This window comes from Cervus elaphus, chromosome 9 (assembly GCF_910594005.1).
Source record: "Cervus elaphus chromosome 9, mCerEla1.1, whole genome shotgun sequence".
NCBI lineage: Eukaryota > Metazoa > Chordata > Mammalia > Artiodactyla > Cervidae > Cervus > Cervus elaphus.
Window position 1 is genome coordinate 6221636 of NC_057823.1, and position 19951 is coordinate 6241586.

The 19951-nt window shown below is 41.6% G+C and overlaps 1 protein-coding gene across 4 annotated transcripts in view; it reads right to left on the bottom strand.

Annotated features, from left to right (window-relative positions):
* The window catches only part of ZNF354C (zinc finger protein 354C), a 44250-nt gene extending 27094 nt beyond the window's left edge, over positions 1–17156 (bottom strand). Inside the window, exons 1-2 of one of the 4 annotated variants that reach the window (XM_043910732.1) lie at positions 17014–17156; positions 14955–15006 (exon numbers count right to left, since the gene is read on the bottom strand). In XM_043910732.1, coding sequence (XP_043766667.1) covers positions 14955–14987 — 33 coding nt within the window. In that variant the 5' untranslated portion in view covers positions 14988–15006; positions 17014–17156. Of the gene's footprint in view, positions 1–14954; positions 15043–16824 lie in introns of all 4 variants that reach the window. The other 3 variants (XM_043910731.1, XM_043910730.1, XM_043910729.1) reach the window with 3 other exon arrangements.
* Positions 17157–19951: the final 2795 nt, after the last annotated feature.

The window sequence follows — 19951 nt, forward strand, 5'->3', positions numbered from 1 at the left end:
TTTGTCCAGAGTTTGGTTGTCATTCTCAGATGAATGAGTCTGATAGAAGCTATTCTTCTATTGCCAGAAGCTGGAAGCCCATATATTACTTTTTAAATATAAAACAACATATTCATTAAGTTTAGGCAAGCTCATGAAGTATTAAGAAATAACAAAAAACAGAATCTTAGAACTACAGACTTGAAAGATATCAATCATCTATATTTGTTGTTCTTAGGAGTGTATGGTATCCTCCTCTTTCCCCAGGACAGTCCTGCACAATGAAAGACTGCTTCATCCAAAATGCTAAAATGATCCTATTTAGAAACACTGGTGATCTTAGCTGCATGTTTAAAATGTAAGTTAAAAATCTGAGTTTTAGCAGGTAGCGTTGTAAGAAGTGTACCTGTCAAGTTTCTTCAGTTTCAAGCAACAGAAATGAACTTTGGCTCATGCACAAACAGAGGGACAAGGGGGCTGCAAGAGCATCGAGAGCCACACAATCAGGCTTGGAAAACGAGCATAAACCAGGGAGGCCAGGTGACCTTCTGGACTAGAGCCAGGATCACAGTAGATAACCGGACTTGCAAGAACATTATTGCCATTGTCATGGAAAAGTGGATGGGGCAGCCTTAACCACCACTCCCACACCCAGTAGACAGATGTTACTTTTGCTGAGCTCCTCCTCTTCCTTCCCCTATAAACTCAATATTACTGCTGCTGCCACACTCACCAGAGGGCACTCTCATTGCTCCTGTTCTGTAACATCCCTAGCTTTTGACTGAGTCTGGGGTGAGTAAATGACCACAAATGGATCACATACCTGTACTTGATCTATAAGGGAAGCTGGAAAATTAAGTATATGGTGATTTTAGCCTCTAGAATATGAAGTGGGGTCTCTTTCCTACTAAGACTGAAAAAGAGGGAAGTTCCCCAAATATGATTTAGATGGTAAATAGTCAAAAAATACCTGCTGTATGCCATCTCCATATTTACTTAATTTCTAGTTCTGGGTCATTACCTCCTTGAGAAGAAACACTTAGCTCTGCTGGGACTGGAGCAGGTAATCTGGGTGTTTGGAACCAAGGTAAGCCATGGGCTCAGAGATTTTGCCTCAGCCTAGCCCTTATTAGGCTTAGGGATCACCCCTTCTATAATACAGAGATCACAAGACAGGCCTTACAGAGAGAAGCCAGAAAACTACGTCAAATATGTCTGAATTGAAACAATGAATGGAATAGTAGGAAGAGCAATCTTTCAATAGGACTCAACTGAAAGGGCTTAATTATGAACTGAATTATGTACCCCCCTACCCAGTTCAAGAGAAACTATAGGCTTCCCTTGTGGCTCAATTGGTAAAGAATCTGCCTGCAATGCAGGAGACCCAGGTCCAATTCCTGAGTTGGGAATATCCCTTGGAAAAGGAAATGGCAACCCATTCCAGTATTCTTGCCTGGAGAATCCCATGGACAGAGGAGCCTGGCAGGTTACAGTCCATGGGGTTGCAAGAGTCAGACACGACTTAGCGACTAAACCACCACCACCCAGTTCATATGTTTAAGTCCAAACCTCTAGAACTCTCAGACTCTGGAGATAAGGTCTTTAAAGAAGTAATTAAACTAAAATATGGGCCCTAATTGGGCCCTAATCCAACATGCCTGGTGTCCTTATAAAAAGAGATTAGCACCCAGACATGTACATGCACAGAGGGAAGACCATATAAGAACACAGTGAGAATTGTGGCTTGCCCTCTGCAAACCAAGGAGACAGGCCTCAGAAGAAACCAAACCTGCCAACATCTTGATCTTAGACCTCTAGCCGCTAGGACTATGAGAAAATACATTTCTGTTGTTTTAAGTCTGTGGCATTTTGTTATGACAGCCCGAGCAGGCATCTTGCTGCTATAGGTGGAATACTCACAGCAACCCCATATTCTCTCTGTACTTCCATCCCATCTCCCTGGGCCTTAGAACACTCCCACCAAAATGACATTCTTTTTCCTTTTAAATCTCAATAACTTTTTAAAAAGTGCACAAATTAAACATAAAAACTTCAGAAAAGTCAGAAACTGAAAATAAAATGAACAAATATATATCACACTAAATCCTAGAATAGACAAGTTTTACTCATGTTTTAAGAATATATTACAAAATTCATATCCAATTGAACATTCATGTGCTCTTTTGGCCATTTCATTAAACAAAAGGAAAGCAGACACATGCTAAAGAATATGAAGAGCACAAAAGAACACACGGTGATGTGTTCAGTAGCTCCATCCTATAGGTAACGGTATAAAGTTTCTCGTTTTTCTTTCCAGAAATGTTTTGTGCAAATATTCATATGTATTCTTGTTTTTAATGGAAAAATTCTGAATCATGATTAACTTGTATTGTACAGACTTGCCACATCTACACATACAAATCTTATTCTTTTTAACAACTTCATGATATATGCAACTGTATAGATACCAAAACTTATTTGCCATTTCCTTTATTGATGAGTATTCAGATGGTTTCTGTTTCTTGCTCTCACATACGATGCACAATGACCATTCTCACACAGATTTCTCTGGGCATGTGTACACCTGTATTTATAACATAAAGTGGTAGAGGGGCTTCCCTAGTGGCTCATTTGTAAAGAACCTCCCACCAATGCAGGAGACCTGGGTTCAATCCCTGATCCAGGAAGATCCCACATGCCACAGAGTAACTAAGCCTGCATACCACAACTATTGAGCCTGTACTCTAGAAGCTGGAAGCTGCAGTTACTGAAGCCCATGTGCCCAAGAGCCAGGGCTCTGCAAGAGAGAAACCTCTGCAATGAGAAGCCCAAGCACCACAACCAGAGAGAAGCCCCCATTCTCTGCAGCTAGAGAAAAGCTGCGCAGCAACGAAGACCCAGCAGAGCCAAAAATAAACGGATAAAAATATTATTTAAAAAAAGATAAACTGGTAGAGATTGAACTACTGGCTCAAAGTGCATGTACACTTTTAATTCTGACAGCTGTACTATCCCAGGATGACCACACCAATACACCTCCCGTATAACACGCTCTTCTACAGTGTGACACTGACACTTTTCCCACCAAGAAGTGAGGTCTACGTTTCCTTTCTTTGAGTCTGCACAGGGGACTCCGGGGGCTATGACAACTAGAATTCAGTGGAGGTAATGTTACGTGACTTCTGAGGCAAGACGGTACTTTCCACCTGGCTCACGTGATGCTCACCCTTGGAATCTGGCCACCATACTGTAAGCCCAAGACATACGGAGACTCCAGGTGGCTGTTTCATCCAACAACCCTAACTAAGGTCTCAGCCACAAGCTGGCATCAACTACAATACATGTGAAAGATACTTCATATGATTCTACCCTCTAACCTTTGGGCCTTTCAGCTAAGACCCCAGGCTTTGTATAGGAGAGATAAATTGTTTCTGCTATCGGTTTGCATTCTTGGTCCAGAGCAACTGTGAAAAGTGAAAAATGATTACTGTTATATGCCCTTAAAATTTTTACTGACATACCATATATCACCTTCCCTGTTCAAAATACATTTAAATCTGATCATTTAAAATTACCTGATAAATGGAGTACCTTCTTTCATGGATCACAGTCTTGTTGTGGTGGAGGGGCTTGCGTAACTCAATGAAGCTAAGAGCTATGCCCTGCAGGGCTACCCAAGACAGATGGGTCATAGTTAAGAATTCTGACACAGTGTGGTCCACTGAAGGAGGGAATGGCAAACCACTAAATGTTCTTGCTGTGAGAGCCCCAAGAACAGTGTGAAAGGGAAAAAGAGATGACACTGGGAGATAAGGCCCCCAGGTTGGAAGGTGTCCAATATGCCACTGGGGAAGAGCAAAGGGCAACTACTATTAGCGCCAGAAAGAATGAAGCAGTTGGGTCAAAGTGAAAGTGATGTACAGTTGTGAATGTGTTTGGTGGTGAAAGTAAAGTCTGATGCTATAATAAACAATATCGCTTAGGAACCTGGAATGTTAGGTCCATGAATCAAGGTAAACTGGATGTGGTCAAGTAGGAGATGGCAAGAGTGAACATTGACATTTTAGAAATCAGTGAACTAAAATGGATGAATATGGGCAAATTTAATTCAAATGACCATTATATCTACTACTGTGGGCAAGAAACCCCTAGAAGAAATGGAGTAGCCCTTACAGTAGATAAAAAAATCCAAAATGCAGTACTTGAGTTCAGTTCAGTTCAGTCGCTCAGTTGTGTCCAACTCTTTCCCAGCATCAGGGTCTCTTCAAATGAGTCAGCTCTTCGCATCAGGTGGCCAAAGTATTGGAATTTCAGCTTCAAAATCAGTCCTTCCAATGAACACCCAGGACTGATCTCCTTTAGGATGGACTGGTTGGATCTCCTTGCAGGCCAAGAGACTCTCAAGAGTCTTCTCTACACCCCAGTTCAAAAGCATCAATTCTTCAGCGCTCAGCTTTCTTTATAGTCCAACTCTCACATCCATACATAACTACTGGAAAAACCATAGCCTTGACTAGACAAAGTAATGTCTCTGCTTTTTAATATGCTGTCTAGGTTGGTCATAGCTTTCCTTCCAAGGAGTAAGTGTCTTTTAATTTCATGGCTGCAATCACCATCTGCAGTGAAGGTGATTGTACTTGGGTACAATCTCAAAAATGACAGAATGATCTCAACTTGTTTCCAAACAATCCATTCAACATCACAGTAATCAAAATTGATGCCCCATCCACCAATGCTGAAGAAGCTCAAGCTGACCAGTTCTGTGAAGACCTACAAGACCTTCTAGAACAAATACCAAAAAAAAAATGTCTTTTTCATCATAGGGGACTGGAAGGCAAAAGTAGGAAGTCAAGAGATACCTAGAGTAATAGGCAAGTTTGGCCTTGGAGTACAAAATGAAGCAGACAAAGGCTAACAGAGTTTTGTCAAGAGAATGCACTGGCCATAGAAAATACCCTTTCAAAGCACCCTTTCAAAGCACAAGCACATTCGATGTCTACATATGGACATCACCAAAAGTTCAATACCAAAATCAGACTGATTATATTCTTTGCAGCAGAAGATGAAGAAGCCCTATACAGTCAGCAAAAACAAGACCCAGAGCTGACTGTGTCTCAGGTGATGAGAGCACTCTATTGCAAAATTCAGGCTTAAATTGAAGAAAGTAGGAAAACTGAAAATGAAAGTGTTGGTCGCTCAGTTGTGCCCAACTCTTTGGGACCCCATGGACTGTAGCCAACCGGGTCCTCTATCCATGGAATTCTCCAGGCAAGAATACTGGAGGGGGGGGCGCCATTCCTCTCTCCAGGAGATATTCCCAACCCAGGGATCAACCCCAGGTCTCCTGCGCTGCAGGCAGATTCTTTACCATCTGAGCCACCATAGAAGCCAAAAGTAGGGAAAACTACTAGGCTAATCAGGTGTGACACAAATCAGATTTCTTATGATTAAACAATAGGGCTTCCCAGGTGGCACTAGAGGTAAAGAACCTGCCTGCCAATGCAGGAGACATAAGACACATGGATTTGATCCCTGGCTTGGGAAGATCCCCTGGAGGAGGAAATGGCAACCCACTCCAGTATTCTTGCCTATAGAATCCCATGGACAGAGGAGCCTGGTGGGCTACAGTCCATAAGGTCGCAAAGAGTTGGACACAACTGAAGTGACTTAGCACACATGATAATACAGTGGAGGTGATGAACAGATTCAAGGGATTTGATCTGGTAGACAGGACACCTGAAGAACTATGGATGGAGTTTTGTAACACTGTACAGGAGGCAGTGACCAAAACCATCCCAAAGAAAAAGAAATGCAAAATGGGGAAATGGCTGTCTGAGGAGGCTTTACAAACAGCTGATGAAATAAGAGAGGTGAAAGGCAAGGGAGAAAGGGAAAGATATACACAACTGAATGCAGAGCTCCAGAGAAGAGCAAGGAGAAATAAGAAGGCCTTCTTAAATTAAAAATGCAAGGAAATAGAGGAAAACAACTGAATGGGAAAGACTATAGATTTCTTCAAGAAAAGTGGAGGTATCAAGGGAACATTTCATGCAAGGTCGGGCATGATACAAGACAGAAATAGCAAGGACTTAACAGAAACAGAAGAGATTAAGAAGAGGTGGCAAGAATACACAGAAGAACTATACAAAAAAGATCTTCATGACCCAGATAACCACAATGGTATGGTCATTCACCTAGAGCCAGACATCCTGGAGGGTGAAGTCAAGTGGGCCTTAGGAAGCATCACTATGAACAAAGTTAGTGGAGGTGACAGAATTCCAGCCAAGCTATTTAAAATCCTAGAGATAATGCTGTGAAAGTGCTGCACTCAATATGCCAGCAAGTTGGAAAACTCAGCAGTGGCCACAGGATGGGAAAAGGTCAATTTTCATTCCAATCTCAAAGAAGGGCACTGCCAAAGAATGTTCAAACTATGGTACAAGTGGACTTATTTCACATGCTAGCAAGGTTAGACTCAAAATCCATCAACCGAGGCTTCAGCAGTAGGTGAGCCAAGAACTTCCAGTTGTATAAGTTAGGTTTAGAAAAGGTAGAGAAACAAGAGGCCAAATTGCCAACATTTGTTGTATCATAGAGAAAGTAACAGAATTCGAGAAAACCATCTACGTCTACTTCACTGACTGAATGTGTGGATCACAACAAACTATGGAAAATTTTTAAATAGATGGGAATACCAGACTATCTTACTTGTCTCCTGAGAAACCTGTATGCAGGTCAAGAAGCAACAGCTACAACCTGACCTGGAACAACGGACTGGTTCCAAATGGGGAAAGTTCAGTCACTTAGTCGTGTCTGATTCTTTGCAACCCCACGGACTGCAGCACGCCAGGCTTCCCTGTCCATCACCAACTCCCAAAGCCTACTCAAATTCATGTCCATCGAGTCCGTAATGCCATCCAACCATCTCATCCTCTGTCGTCCCCTTCTCCTCCCGCCTTCAGTCTTTCCTGGCATCAGGGTCTTTTCCAAGGAATCAGTTCTGTGCATCAGGTGGCCAAAGTATTGGAGTTTCAGCATCAGTCCTTCCAATGTGTATTCAGGGCTGATTTCCTTTAGGAATAACTGGTTGGATGCCCTTGCAATCCAAGGGACTCTTCAAGAGTCTGCTCCAACACCACAGTTCAAAAGCATCAATTCTTCAGCGCTCAGCTTTCTTTATAGTCCAACTCTTACATCCATACAGGACTACTGGAAAAGCCATAGTTGTGACTAGATGGACCTCTGTTGGCAAAGGAATGTCTCTGTTTTTTAATATGCTGTGTAGGTTGGTCATAGCTTTTCTTCCAAGGAGCAAGTGTCCTTTAATTTCATGGTTGCAGTCACCATCTGCAACCATGATTATGGAGCCCCAAAAAATCAAGTCTGTCACTGTTTCTATTGTTTCCCCATCTATTTGCCATGAAGTGATGGGACTGGATGCCATGATCTTTGTTTTCTGAATGTTGAGTTTTAAGCCAACTTTTTCTCTCTTCTTTCACTTTTATCAAGAGGCTCTTTAGTTCTTCTTCACTTTCTACCATAAGGGTGGTGTCATCTGCATATCTGAGGTTTTTTCATTTTGCATGGTATACTCTGCATATAAGTTAAATAAGCAGGGTGAATATACAGCCTTGATGCACTCCTTTCCCGATTTGGACTAGTCTGTTGTTCCATGTCTGGTTCTAACTGTTAGAAACTGGGAAAGGAGTACATCAAAGGAGTACACCCTGCTTATTTAACTTACATGCAGAGCACATCATGAGAAACGCTGGGCTGGATGAATCCCAAGCTGGAATCAAGACTGCCAGGAGAAATATCAACAACCTCAGATGTGCAGATCCTACCACTCCAATGGCAGAAAGCGAAGAGGACCTGAAGAGTCTCTAAATGAGAGTGAAAGAAGAGAGTGAAAAAGTTGGCTTAAAACTCAACATTCAGAAAACTAAGATCATGGCATCCAATCTCATCACTTCATGGCAAATATAAGGGAAAAAAATGGAAGCAGTGACAGATTTTATTTTCTTGGGTTCCAAAATCACTGCAGACAGTGACTGCAGCCATAAAATTAAGAGATGCTTGTTCCTTGGAAGGAAAGCTATGATAAATGTAAACAGCTTGTTAAAAAGCAGAGTCAAAGCTATGGTTTTTCCAGTAGTCATGCACAGATGTGAGAGTTGGACCATAAAGATGACTGAGTGTTGAAGAATTGATGCCTTCAAACTGTGGTGCTGGTGAAGGTTCTTGAGAGTCCCTTGGACTGCAAGATCAAACCAGTCAATCCTAAAGGAAATCAGTCCTGAATATTCACTGGAAGGACTGATGCTGAAGCCGAAGCTTCAGTACTTTGGCCACCTGAAGCACAGAGCTGACTCATTTGAAAAGACCCTAATGGTGAGAAAGATTGAAGGCAAAAGGAGAAGGGGCAACAGAGAATGAGATAACTGGATGGCCTTGCCTATTCAATGGACATGTATTTTAGCAACAGGAGTTAATGGAGGACAGAGGAGCCTCCTGTGCTGCAGTTCACTGTATCACAAAGAAATGCAGATGACTTACGAAGTGAACAAGAACAAAAAACCATATCATATTCAAACACTGAAAACCAAAGATAAAGAAAAAATACATGTTACTTATAGAGGAACAAACACATGTTATCTAAGAATTACAGATCTCATGAGAGACCACAGAAATATGAAGATAAATATTTAAAGTATTTAAAGGAAACACTAATCTACAGTTCCATACACAGGGAAATCAAAAGTGATGAGAAATACTTTCTCAGACAAAAAATTCATTACCAGCAGATCTGTCCTGCAAGAAAATGATGAAAGAAGTTCTTCAGGGAGAAAGAAAATAACACAGATCGGAAATGTGAATCTACATTAAGGAAGAGTGACAAAGAAGGAATAAATCAAGATATTTTTCTTATTCTTAATTGATCTAAAAGATAGCTGTTTAATTAAAGTAATAATAACAATGTATTTGGTGATTATAGTAAGTGATGAGCAAAATGACCGACAATAATGCCACAAGAGATGGGTGGGAAGAACTGGGATTACTCTGTTAACAAGGTATTTGTAGAATGTAGGAAGTATTATTCAAAGGTAGACTCACAATTAGTGGTAATTTATACTGCAAACTGCAGGACAACCATTTATTTAAAAAAAAAAAAAAAGAAGTATCACTGATATGTAGAGACAGTACAAAATCTGTATTGCCAGTGGTTTGGAGTGGGGCAGGGGAAGATTGTTGAATAGGTGAAGTACAGAGAAATTTTTTGGACAGTGAAACTATTCTGTATGATATTGTAATGGTGGATATAAGACACAATACATTTTTTAAAACTCATAGAAATTTACAACACAAAGAGTGAAATTTAATGTATGCAAATTTTAAAAAGTCATTTAGGATGTTGGGGGATCCCAGAATGGAACACAGAATCTGAGAGAACAATCTAAACATAATACAAATGTATGACATAGCCTGATGAAGGAAGTGGTACAAACGATGCTGACTTTCTTAACTCTGGAAATGAGTGGAGGCTGTAAGACAAAAGAAACTGTTCATAAGTACTGTACTCTGGTTGATAAAGTAGTTTTTTGTTGTTGTTGTCATCGTTTGGTTGTTGAGTCGTTTATGACTCTTTGCAACTCCAAGGACTGTAGCACGCCAGGCTCCTCTGTCCTTCCAATGAATATTCAGGGTTGATTTCCTTTGGGATTGACTGGTTTAATCTCCTTGCAATCCAAGGGACTCTCAAGAATCTCCCCCAACACCACCAGTTCAAGAGAATTAATTCTTTGGCACGCAGCTTTCTTTATTGGTCCAACTCTCACATCCATACATGACTACTGGAAAAACCATAGTTTTGACTATATGGACCTTTGCCAACAAAGTGATGTCTCTGTTTTTTACACATATAGACTGGAATTGAATGGTTAAAGTCAAAGAATGGTAGATGATGGGAGCTTTGTTTCTCACTGTTGTTGGAATGGGAGGTTACAGGTAAGGAAGGAGAGCAGGCTAGAAAGATCCCTGTGGTAATAAATTAGAGTTGGAGACATCAGCATGAACTAATACATAGCTTAACACAGATACAAGTGGTTACATATAGAAATGTGCACACATACACACAGATGGTTACATATAAAAACACACACACACACATACACACACACAGAGGTTAGTATACACATATATTTCCTTGTCAGCTAAGAGAATCTAAAAGCAAAGACACCCCAGTAGCAATGAGTAAACCTAAGGCCCAGATCTTACTTTTTAGTATCATTCTCCAAGAAAAAGAACCAAGGCTACTAGAGAAATAGCTGATTTTGATACTGGGAAGCCTAGAGCATCTTATAGCACCAAAGGCAAGGAGGTGCTCCAAAAGCAAAACAAAAGAAGTGCACACTGATAGTGGTGTGTCTCAGGGACAGAGTAAAAAGTGAAAGCGCTCCTGCTGATCATAGACGGAACAATCTAAGCGAACAAAATGAAGCAGCACTAGATTATAACCTAAAACATAAACTAAGAACCTGTGAATCCATATTGACACAAAGGGGGAAGAAGTGACAATCCTCCATTCAGAATTCCAGATGATTTAGTAGATTCTCTACACCCAAGGAGGTGGACCATAACCCCCTCCTCCTCCCATGCAGGCTGCACATAGTGCCTTCTGCTCAGAGGACAGTGTGGGCAGATGGAAAAAGAAAGCTTGCCATAGAGCAACCTGGCAAAAATACCTCAGTTAGGTGACTAGGTCAACATCAACAATGATGAGTTATGTTATTAATATGTAGTTTTGATGATGTAATAAGAATTACACTTTACCTCTGTGTAATTCTCCCCAAAACCTGTAACTTCAGCCCTACATTAAGAAAAACATCAGACATATCATAACAGAGGAACATTCTACAAAACATCTATCTAACCAATACTTTTCAAAACTGTTATGGTCATCAAAAAGAGGAAAGATGAGAAACAGCCAGGAGGAGCCTAAGAAAAATATGACAACTAAATGTAATGTGGCATCCTGGATGGGATCCTGGAACAGAAAAAGGACTTCAGAGAAAAACTAAAGAAATCCAAATAAAGCATGGACTTCAGTTAATGACAGTGTATCAATACTGGCTCATTAATTACAATAAATATTTCATAATAATGCAAAAATGTTAGTAATAGGGAAAACCGGGTATAGGGTGTATGGTAATTATGGTAGTATCTTTGCAATCTGAAACTATCCTGAAAAATAATTTTAAAAATAGTGACAAAAGCAAAAACAAATATTGATTTACTGCCCAAAAAAGTTAACTGACAAACTATAAATCAATAGCACCGAGTCCTATGTACCTTTTCCGCACAAGACAAATTATAGGCTGCATGGAAATAGAAGAGAATAAAGAATATTGGTAAAATCTGCACATATCCTGCTTTTTCCAACAATTATCTTTGTTTGCTATTTTATTTTTCTACAGACGCAGAGAGAAATTCGCCTTTTAGGACTCTTAATGAAGAAAGAAGTTGAAATTGAGTATTACCACTGAACTGATTCAAATGAAGTAATGAGACCTGTAATTGGGTCACTTCAGCTCTAACAGACTTAATCAAAAGGGTTAGATACTAAATTACTGGTCCACAATTTGCATCTCCACTGGTTCTGCGTTGCAAACATACTTCTCTACATCTTCCTTTAGCCAAAATCAAGTAAGTCTCTCCAGCTTGGGGATGTGGGAAAGCTCAGACAGTGGAAGTCCTACCTGCTGACAGAGGGTAGCCCAGGTTACTGCTGGGTTTTGCTTTGCAGTGCATTGTGCTGGTTTTACATTCTGGTTTCTGGAAACATCCATCTTCTTGTAACTAAAGAATCGAAGTAAAGTCTACCCTAGAGATTTTAGGACCAAATCTGGCAGATCCTGAAATAATGCTGTAACTAACAATAGTGACAGGTAGCATTTACTGAGATTTAATCTGTACCACGAGCTGCTCTTAATACTCTACATATACTTTTTCAGGGCATGTTAACTGTATAGACTGTCTTGTATGGGTAAAAGTCAGCTGTACTACCATGAGATCGCTTCAGGAAAATTAGAGATACCAAGGGAATATTTCATGCAAAGATGGGCACAATAAAGGACAGAAACGGTATGGACCTAACAGAAGCAGAAGATATTAAGAAGAGGTGGCAAGAACACACAGAAGAACTATACAAAAAAGGATCTTCATGGCCCAGATAACACAATGGTGTGATCACTCACCTAGAGCCAGACATCCTGGAGTGTGAAGTCAAGTGGGCCTTAGGAAGCATCACGACGAACCAAGCTAGTGGAGGTGATGGAATTTCAAGTGAGCTATTTCAAATCCTGAAAGATGATCTTGTGAAAGGGCTGCTCTCAATATGCCAGCAAATTTGGAAAATTCAGCAGTGGCCACAGAACTGGAAAAGGTCAGTTTTCATTCCAATCCCAAAGAAAGGCAATGCCAAAGAATGCTCAAACTACCGCACAACTGCACTCATCTCACAAACTAGCAAAGTAATGCTCAAAATTCTCCAAGCTAGGCTTCAACAGTACGTGAACCAAGAACCTCCAGATGTTCAAGTTGGATTTAGAAAAGGCAGAGAAATCATAGGTCAAATTGCCAACATCCATTGGATCATAGAAAAAGCAAGAGAGTTCCAGAAAAACATCTACTTCTGCTTCATTGACTATGCTGAAGCCTTTGACTGTGCATCACAACAAACTGTGGAAAATTCTGAAAGAGATGGTAATATCAGACCACCTTACCTGCCTCCTGAGAAACCTGTATGCAGGTCAAGAAGCAACAGTTAGAACTGGACATGGAACAACAGACTGGTTCAAAATTGGGAAAGGAGTACGTCAGGGCTGTATACTGTCATCCTGCTTATTTAACTTATATGCAGAGTACATCATGAGAAATGCTGGGCTGGATGAAGCACATGCTGGAATCAAGATTGTAGGGAGAAATATCAATAACCTTAGATATGCAGCTGACACTACCCTCATAGCAGAAAGTGAAGAGGAACTAAAGAGCCTCTTGATGAAGGTGACAGAGAAGCGTGAAAAAGTTGGCTTAAAACTCAACGTTCAAAAAACGAAGATCATGGCATCCAGTCTCATCACTTCATGGCAAATAGATGGGGAAACAATGGAAACAGTAACACACTTTATTTTCTTGGACTCCAAGATCACTGCAGATGATGACTGCAGCCATGAAATTAAAAGACACTTGCTTCTTGGAAGAAAAGCTATGACAAACCTAGACAGTATATTAAAAAGCAGAAACATTACTTTGCCGAGAAAGGTCCATCTAGTCAAAGCTATGCTTTATCCAGTAGTCATGTATGGATGTGAGAGTCGGACCATAAAGAAAACTGAATGCCAAAGAGCTGATGCTTTTGAACTGTGCTGTTTTGGAAGACTCTTCAGAGTCCCTTGGACTGCAAAAAGATCAAACCAGTCAATCCCAAAGGAAATCAATCCTGAATATTCATTGGAAGGACTGAGGCTGAAGCTGAAGCTCCAATACTTGGGCTACCTAATGTGAGGAGCTGACTCAATAGGAAAGACCCTGATGCTGGGAAAGACTGAAGGCAGAAGAAGACGGGGACGAGAGGATGAGATGGTTGGATGGTGTCACTAACTTTATGGACATGAGTTTGAGCAAGCTCTGGGAGATGGTAAAATACAGGGAAACCTGGCATGCTGCAGTCCATGGGGTCGCAAAGAGTTGGACACGACTGAGCAACTGAACAACAACAAAACTGTGATTAAGTTAATTGCTTCTCTGTGCCCCAGTTTCCCCATCTGTAAAATGCAGATACTAGCAGTCCTCTATTAGCAAGTTTAAACGAGGCATGTATATTACTAACCACACTTACAAATGAGAAAACAAAGCAGAGAGGGAGAAAATAATTTTATTTCATCACATTCCTAGTCCACATGTGGACTCATAAAATCAACTTTCAGAGTCCACAATTTCAAACTGTGGGCTACCACTACTTTTTAGAAAAGCAGCCAGTGACAAACAAGGGAAGAAAGTTGGTGTTGGGAGAATGACGGAACTTCCGTGTAGAAATATTTCATAAGAGTTTGGGAATGACAGACTGGATCTTTAGGAAAAAGTTCAGGTCTGAGGAGAGAGATTCGATAAAGATCCTGAGAAAAATGAGAGTTAAATAATGAAAAGAGATCTCAAAAGGACCAAGAAACAAGAGCCAGGGTGAGATCTGAAATAGCAGGGAAAAAACAAAGGAGGAGGAGATAGAGGCACCCAATGGATGAGAGGGACATGAGATGGCCTAGCATCACAGTTGCACAAGACAGAGAAAGTGCCAAGAAAGAGGGAGTCGTTTGTCCTCCCCAATGCCAGCCTGAGAGCCGAGGTCAAGTTCGATTCCTTCTGTGATGCCCACCAGGTATCAGTCCTAACCTTCAGCATCAGCTCAAAATAACTCCACTTCTCCAATCTCTCCCCTGAATTTTCTTGGGCATTTGGTCATTTCCTAAGATCAGTACCAAACTCCCTGAGGACAGAAATAACACCTCTCCTCTGTATCCACGCACCACGCACAGTACCCTGTACACTGTCAGAGCTCCACAAACGCCTGCCGAGCGTGTCTCGTGGCCCCTCCATGGCTTTGCTCCAGTGATACTCTGTCCCCTGTGAAGATAAAGACTGCCTATACCCCGTACTCCTCACAAGCACCTATCCTATCTGGAAGCCTATGTTCAGAGCCGACTCAATCTTTGGTCATGAAGTGAGTTTGGGGGTGAATTAAGGGTGACCTCTGTCTAGGGACAGAGGATGCACATTCCTCAGCAACCCCTGGGTAAGTCCAGGATCACGGGAAAAACCTATCAGACTCTGGAAAGCAAAGTAGCTGGACAAAGAATGGAAATACGTCCACCATCTCTGAACACAGTGGGAAATTCATGAAAAAGACAAAATTTACTTACTGTCATCTGAGCAGGCAGCAAATCTAAGGCCATTCTTTCCTTCTCAGTTTTCCTGTCAAGGGAGAGCAGAGTGCTTGACAAGGTAGGTCTGCAAAGAAAAAAAGGTGTCATGAAGAACTCTGGGGTCAAAGCATGGAAAAAGGTAGTTACAACTACCCATAATGTTCATCAGGTCCGAACAAAGCCATGCCATATAAATGATGCAAACCGAGTTTAAAAGTGTACCTACTAAGCCAATTAAGTTCTAAGACAATTTGCCAACCTCCACCTCTGCCTTGATATTAACCATACTTCTAATTTCCATATATAGATGCTTTTAACATCCACTGGGCTCTATTGGCTATATCTAAGCAAATTGAGACTCATCACAGACTTCTGGAGTCCTGAAGATAGCTTTAAACTATACATTCAAATGGTCACAGTGAATGTGAGTGTCCCAGACTGCCACTTTCAAACATACCTAGCCAATCCTAAGCCTGTTTGCCTTGCTTCACCATTTCCTTCCTGAAGAGACCACAATAAAGGAGCTTGCCCACACGTGTCATCTCTTTTTCTATGGAATTGTTAGGGGAAGCACACTGATTGAAACCGCCCACCCTGGCCAGGCACCATAGCAACCATTTGCATGAGCTGTTTTACAACAGGAGGTCCTGGTAAGGAACAGGGAACTAATAAGCCTTTACCAATCAGAAGAATTCAGGAAAGGTCAAAAGGAGACACCATCTGTCCGCACCTCCCAGAATCCTTCTCGCTGGCATCCATCTTGGCTGAACAAGGCGTGCACCACCAGAAAGGACTCTGAGTCAGAATGATTGGCTAAGGACAACCTGGAAACTAATCCCATCACCATAAAACCTGAGACTGCCATGTAAAACCCATGTGGCAGAGCAGTTCTCCTGGGTTCCCTGACCCTGACCCTCCTGCTCTCCACCTGGGCACCCTTTCCCAATAAAATCTCTTGCTTTGCAAGCACATGTGTCTCCTCGGACAATTCAAATTTCCGAGTGTTAGACAAGGGCCCAGTTTCAGGCCCTGGAAGGGGTCCCCCTTCCTGCAACAGAATGGCCAACGCAGGTGCTCCTGAGTGACTCCTTCCTGGACTGCTGTGTTCTTTCCAGGGAACTGTCACACGTAATGCACACCATTTTGGATGCCACTCCTAAACACAAATTCCACAGGTGCCACCTCTTTTAGCATCCACAGCTCCCCATATCCTTTGTTCTTCATACACAAACCCCAACTGGGAAAGCAAGGTAAGAGACGCAGGCAGAGCACTGTCAGAGAAGAGTGGTGGCCAAGGCTGCCTGCACCAGCCACCTAAGTTTGCGGTCAGTTCCACAGGTATAGCACCTGGCATGAAAGCTCAACAAACTGAGTATACTGGGTAATGTCAGCCAGAGAAGGAAAGCTGCTATACAAGTGCCATGGCTACTCTATGACGCACGTCTTCTCCCCATCTTGTATCTTGCATGTATTATTTAATCCGCACAACCACTCTAAAAAGTACTGCTACCTCATATTACAGATGTGAGGGAGACTGAGAACCAGACAGCCTAGTGACCTTCCCCAAGAAACAAAACTGCTAAATATACAGTAGAAGCAAAATAGATCATGGTGGAGTCCAAGGCCCCGGTTAATGGGCAAATTAGCTGTCCACCGGCGCCTCATTTTCTTCATCTGTAAAACAGGATCTACCTGTTATCTGAGGTTGAAATGAGTTCATTCATCCAAGGTGCCAGACTAGTACCCGGCACAGATAAGGTCTCCATAGGCATTGCCATTGTTGCTACTGTCTGTTTCATCAGAAATCTCTGAAAAGCCAGCCACAAAAGACTCCCACCAACAGCAGTCCCGGACCGCCCCAACTCACCTGACTGGGCGCTCCCTGCCCGCGACCCTCCCTGGGGAGGGGTGGAGGTGCGGGCAGGGCAGCGACTCCCCCTGAAGCCTCGCGGCCTGGGCCGTGCAGACCGCCTCCAGACCCACTCGGCCTCGGTATCTCCCCCGTGCCTGCGCGCAGCCCCGCCCGGCCGGCACACCTCCCAGCCCGGACCCGCACACGTGCTGGCTCTGACTGCCGCCGGGAGATGCAACCGAGAGTTTCTCAGTCCCTGGGAGGCCTCCCTAGCAGAGCCGGGATCACCCGCGCCACGAGCCCCGAGAAAGCCGCGAGCCCGCCTTGCAGCCCCGCAAACCCAGGAGAACTACGACTCCCGGCATGCCTCTGGGCTCGCGCCTACTACACTTCCCAGGGGCGCCGCTGGCGCCGCCACTTACGAGATGGAAACGTTCGCTCTTCTGGGGAGCTGTTGGGCCCAGCTGTGCGCTGGGGTTGCCGTGCGAGGGAGCGTTCACAAATAAGGCGGGTGCTTGCTGCCTAAATCAGCTGCGTGACTTGTTTTGTTAGACAGGCAAAATCATTTGAATAAAACCCCTGAATTTTGACGCCTTTAAGGTCTGTGCGCCCTAGCTCCTACCAGTTAGTTTTGATTATTTTTAATTATTTTAATGTGTACACGGAGGATAATGTATGAACAGGTATGTTTAAGCATAATAAAACTAACACCCATATACTCAACATTCTGCTTCAAAAAGGAACTTGACCAGAATCTTGGAAGACCTGTCCACGATGCTCCCGATTTTTCTATACTGTGTTAAGCATTTCTTGGCTTAGCCTGATTAGTACATCTCAAGTAGGTGCCCCTAACACAGTGTGTTTACTTTTGCAAGGTGTTTCATCTTTATGTAAATAGAATCTGCTATATGTTTTTCTGTGACATGCGGAATGTGACTTACATGCTAAACTTATTAGGTTCACCTATCTTCATATATGAAAAGTTTATTCATTTTCACTGTTGTATGATTGCATTATTCGTTCATTTAACAAGGTATATTTAACACTTGTTTTGCACCTGGCGTTGTTGTAGATGCTAGAAATAAACCAGTAAATAAAACTGGCACAGCCTCTGCATTCATGCAGCTTAAATTGTCACAGGGAGAGAAAGAAGAAAAATAATAGCAAAAATAACTCAGCCATTAAAAGAAAAAAAGAATGAAATAATGCCATTTGCAGCAAAATACATAGGCCTAGAGATTATCATACTAAGTGAAATAAAGCAGGCAGAGAAAGACAAGTATCATATGGTATCACTTATATGTGACATCTAAAAAGTGATACAAATGAATTTATTTACAAAACAGAAACAGATTCACAGGCACAGAAAACAAATTTATGGTTACCAAACAGAAAAGGGGTAGAGGAGGGTTAAGTTAGAATTTAGGGATTTTCAAATACAAACTACATAAAATAAACAAGGTCCTACTGTATAGTACAGGGAACTATATTCAATATCTTGTAATGAACTATAAGGGAAAATAATCTGAAAAAGAATATGTCTAGCTGCATAACTGAATCACTTTGCTATACACCAGAAACTAACAAAACATTGTAAATCAACTCTATGTAAATAAAATAAATAAATGGTATGTATTTAGATACTGACGCATGCTAATAAGAACAAGAAAGGGGACCAGGACCGTTGATGAGAGCGATTTTACAATTTTACACAAAGTGGTTAAGACATGTTTGACCGACAAGGTCAAGCATTTGAAGAAGGACCTGCGGAAGATGAGAAGTGAGCCAAACTAAATACTGGTGGAAAGCTTTCTGACAGACCAACAGGCAGATGCCCTAAGGTAGGAACATACCTGGCCTATTGAGGAGACAGTAAGATTACAGTTGCTGAAACAGAAGTAAGGAGACAGAGAAGTAGGAGATCAGAGGCAAGAGGACTAAATTTATAGGCTCTTACTGGTCATTATGCCACTGGATTTGACTCTGAAAGAGAATGCTCTGGGCACTGCAGAGATAAACTCTTATGTCATTTTTTTAGTGATCACTGACTGCTGAGCTGAGAATAAACTAAAAGTTCAAAGGAAGAAGTAGAGCGACTAAGACTAGAAGGCTATTGTAGTAAATCTGTGAGAGAAGACAGGAGTTTGGACTGAGTAGAAGTTATGAGAAGTGTCTGGAAATACTAAAATTCAAAATATGGAAAAGATGAGAATGTGAACATTGGAATATTATGTTTTTCAACTAGGAAGTACATCTATTCCTTTTAAATAGTCCTGGTAATTATATTAATTTTTTAAAAATATTCTTTATGCTCTGTTTGTCTGATTATAAAAATTAAGAATTAGCTTGTCTCTTAGCCACCTCAATGAGAAGCCCATGCACTGCAATGAAGAGTAGCCCCCACTTGCTGCAACTAGAGAAAAGTCCTTGCAGCAACAAAGACCCAGCGCAGCCAGTAAATAAATTCATTTTAAAAAAAAAATTAGCTTGTCTCTTGATGTCCTTTTGCTGACCTAAAACAAATACACAGCCAGTTTTTTTCTCCAGCAAAATGGGTGTATTCAGGATTAACAAAGAATCACAATTTGAGGTCTATAAGCATGGCTGTGCAAGTCCTCAGCAAACATGGAGAAGAACTGTTTTATAGTGAGAAGCAGCTAAGACGGCTACGATAAAGAGCCCATGGTGTTTTCCTTGGCTGAGTCCCGACAGACTCTCACTGGCTGATCTGTTGCTGGCGAAGAAGGGGAAGTCTTTGCTTTTGCTGTTGAGTTCTTCCTGTTGTAGGGGTGAGAGCACCCCCTTCTGGTCTCCTATCTCTATTTAATTGAGGTTTCTGTTTATTGCTTTCTTACACTTTGTATTTGGGTTGGCCAAAAAATTCATTCAGGTTTCTGAATATTCCAATATTTTAAACCAAACACAATTTCATTTTCTGTCCCATTTAAAATTTAAAAAATATGAGCTAATAGGCTATCTAATTTTAGTACTTCTGTATTCCATTTTCTCTCTCAGCTGTGAATTTTGGTAATTTCCTTAAGTTTTATAATTTATTTGCAATTAAGTTTATATTTAATCAGTCTCTTTACTGATGATGAAATGCTTGTGCTGAGTTGTATCCGACTCTTTTCAACCCCATGGA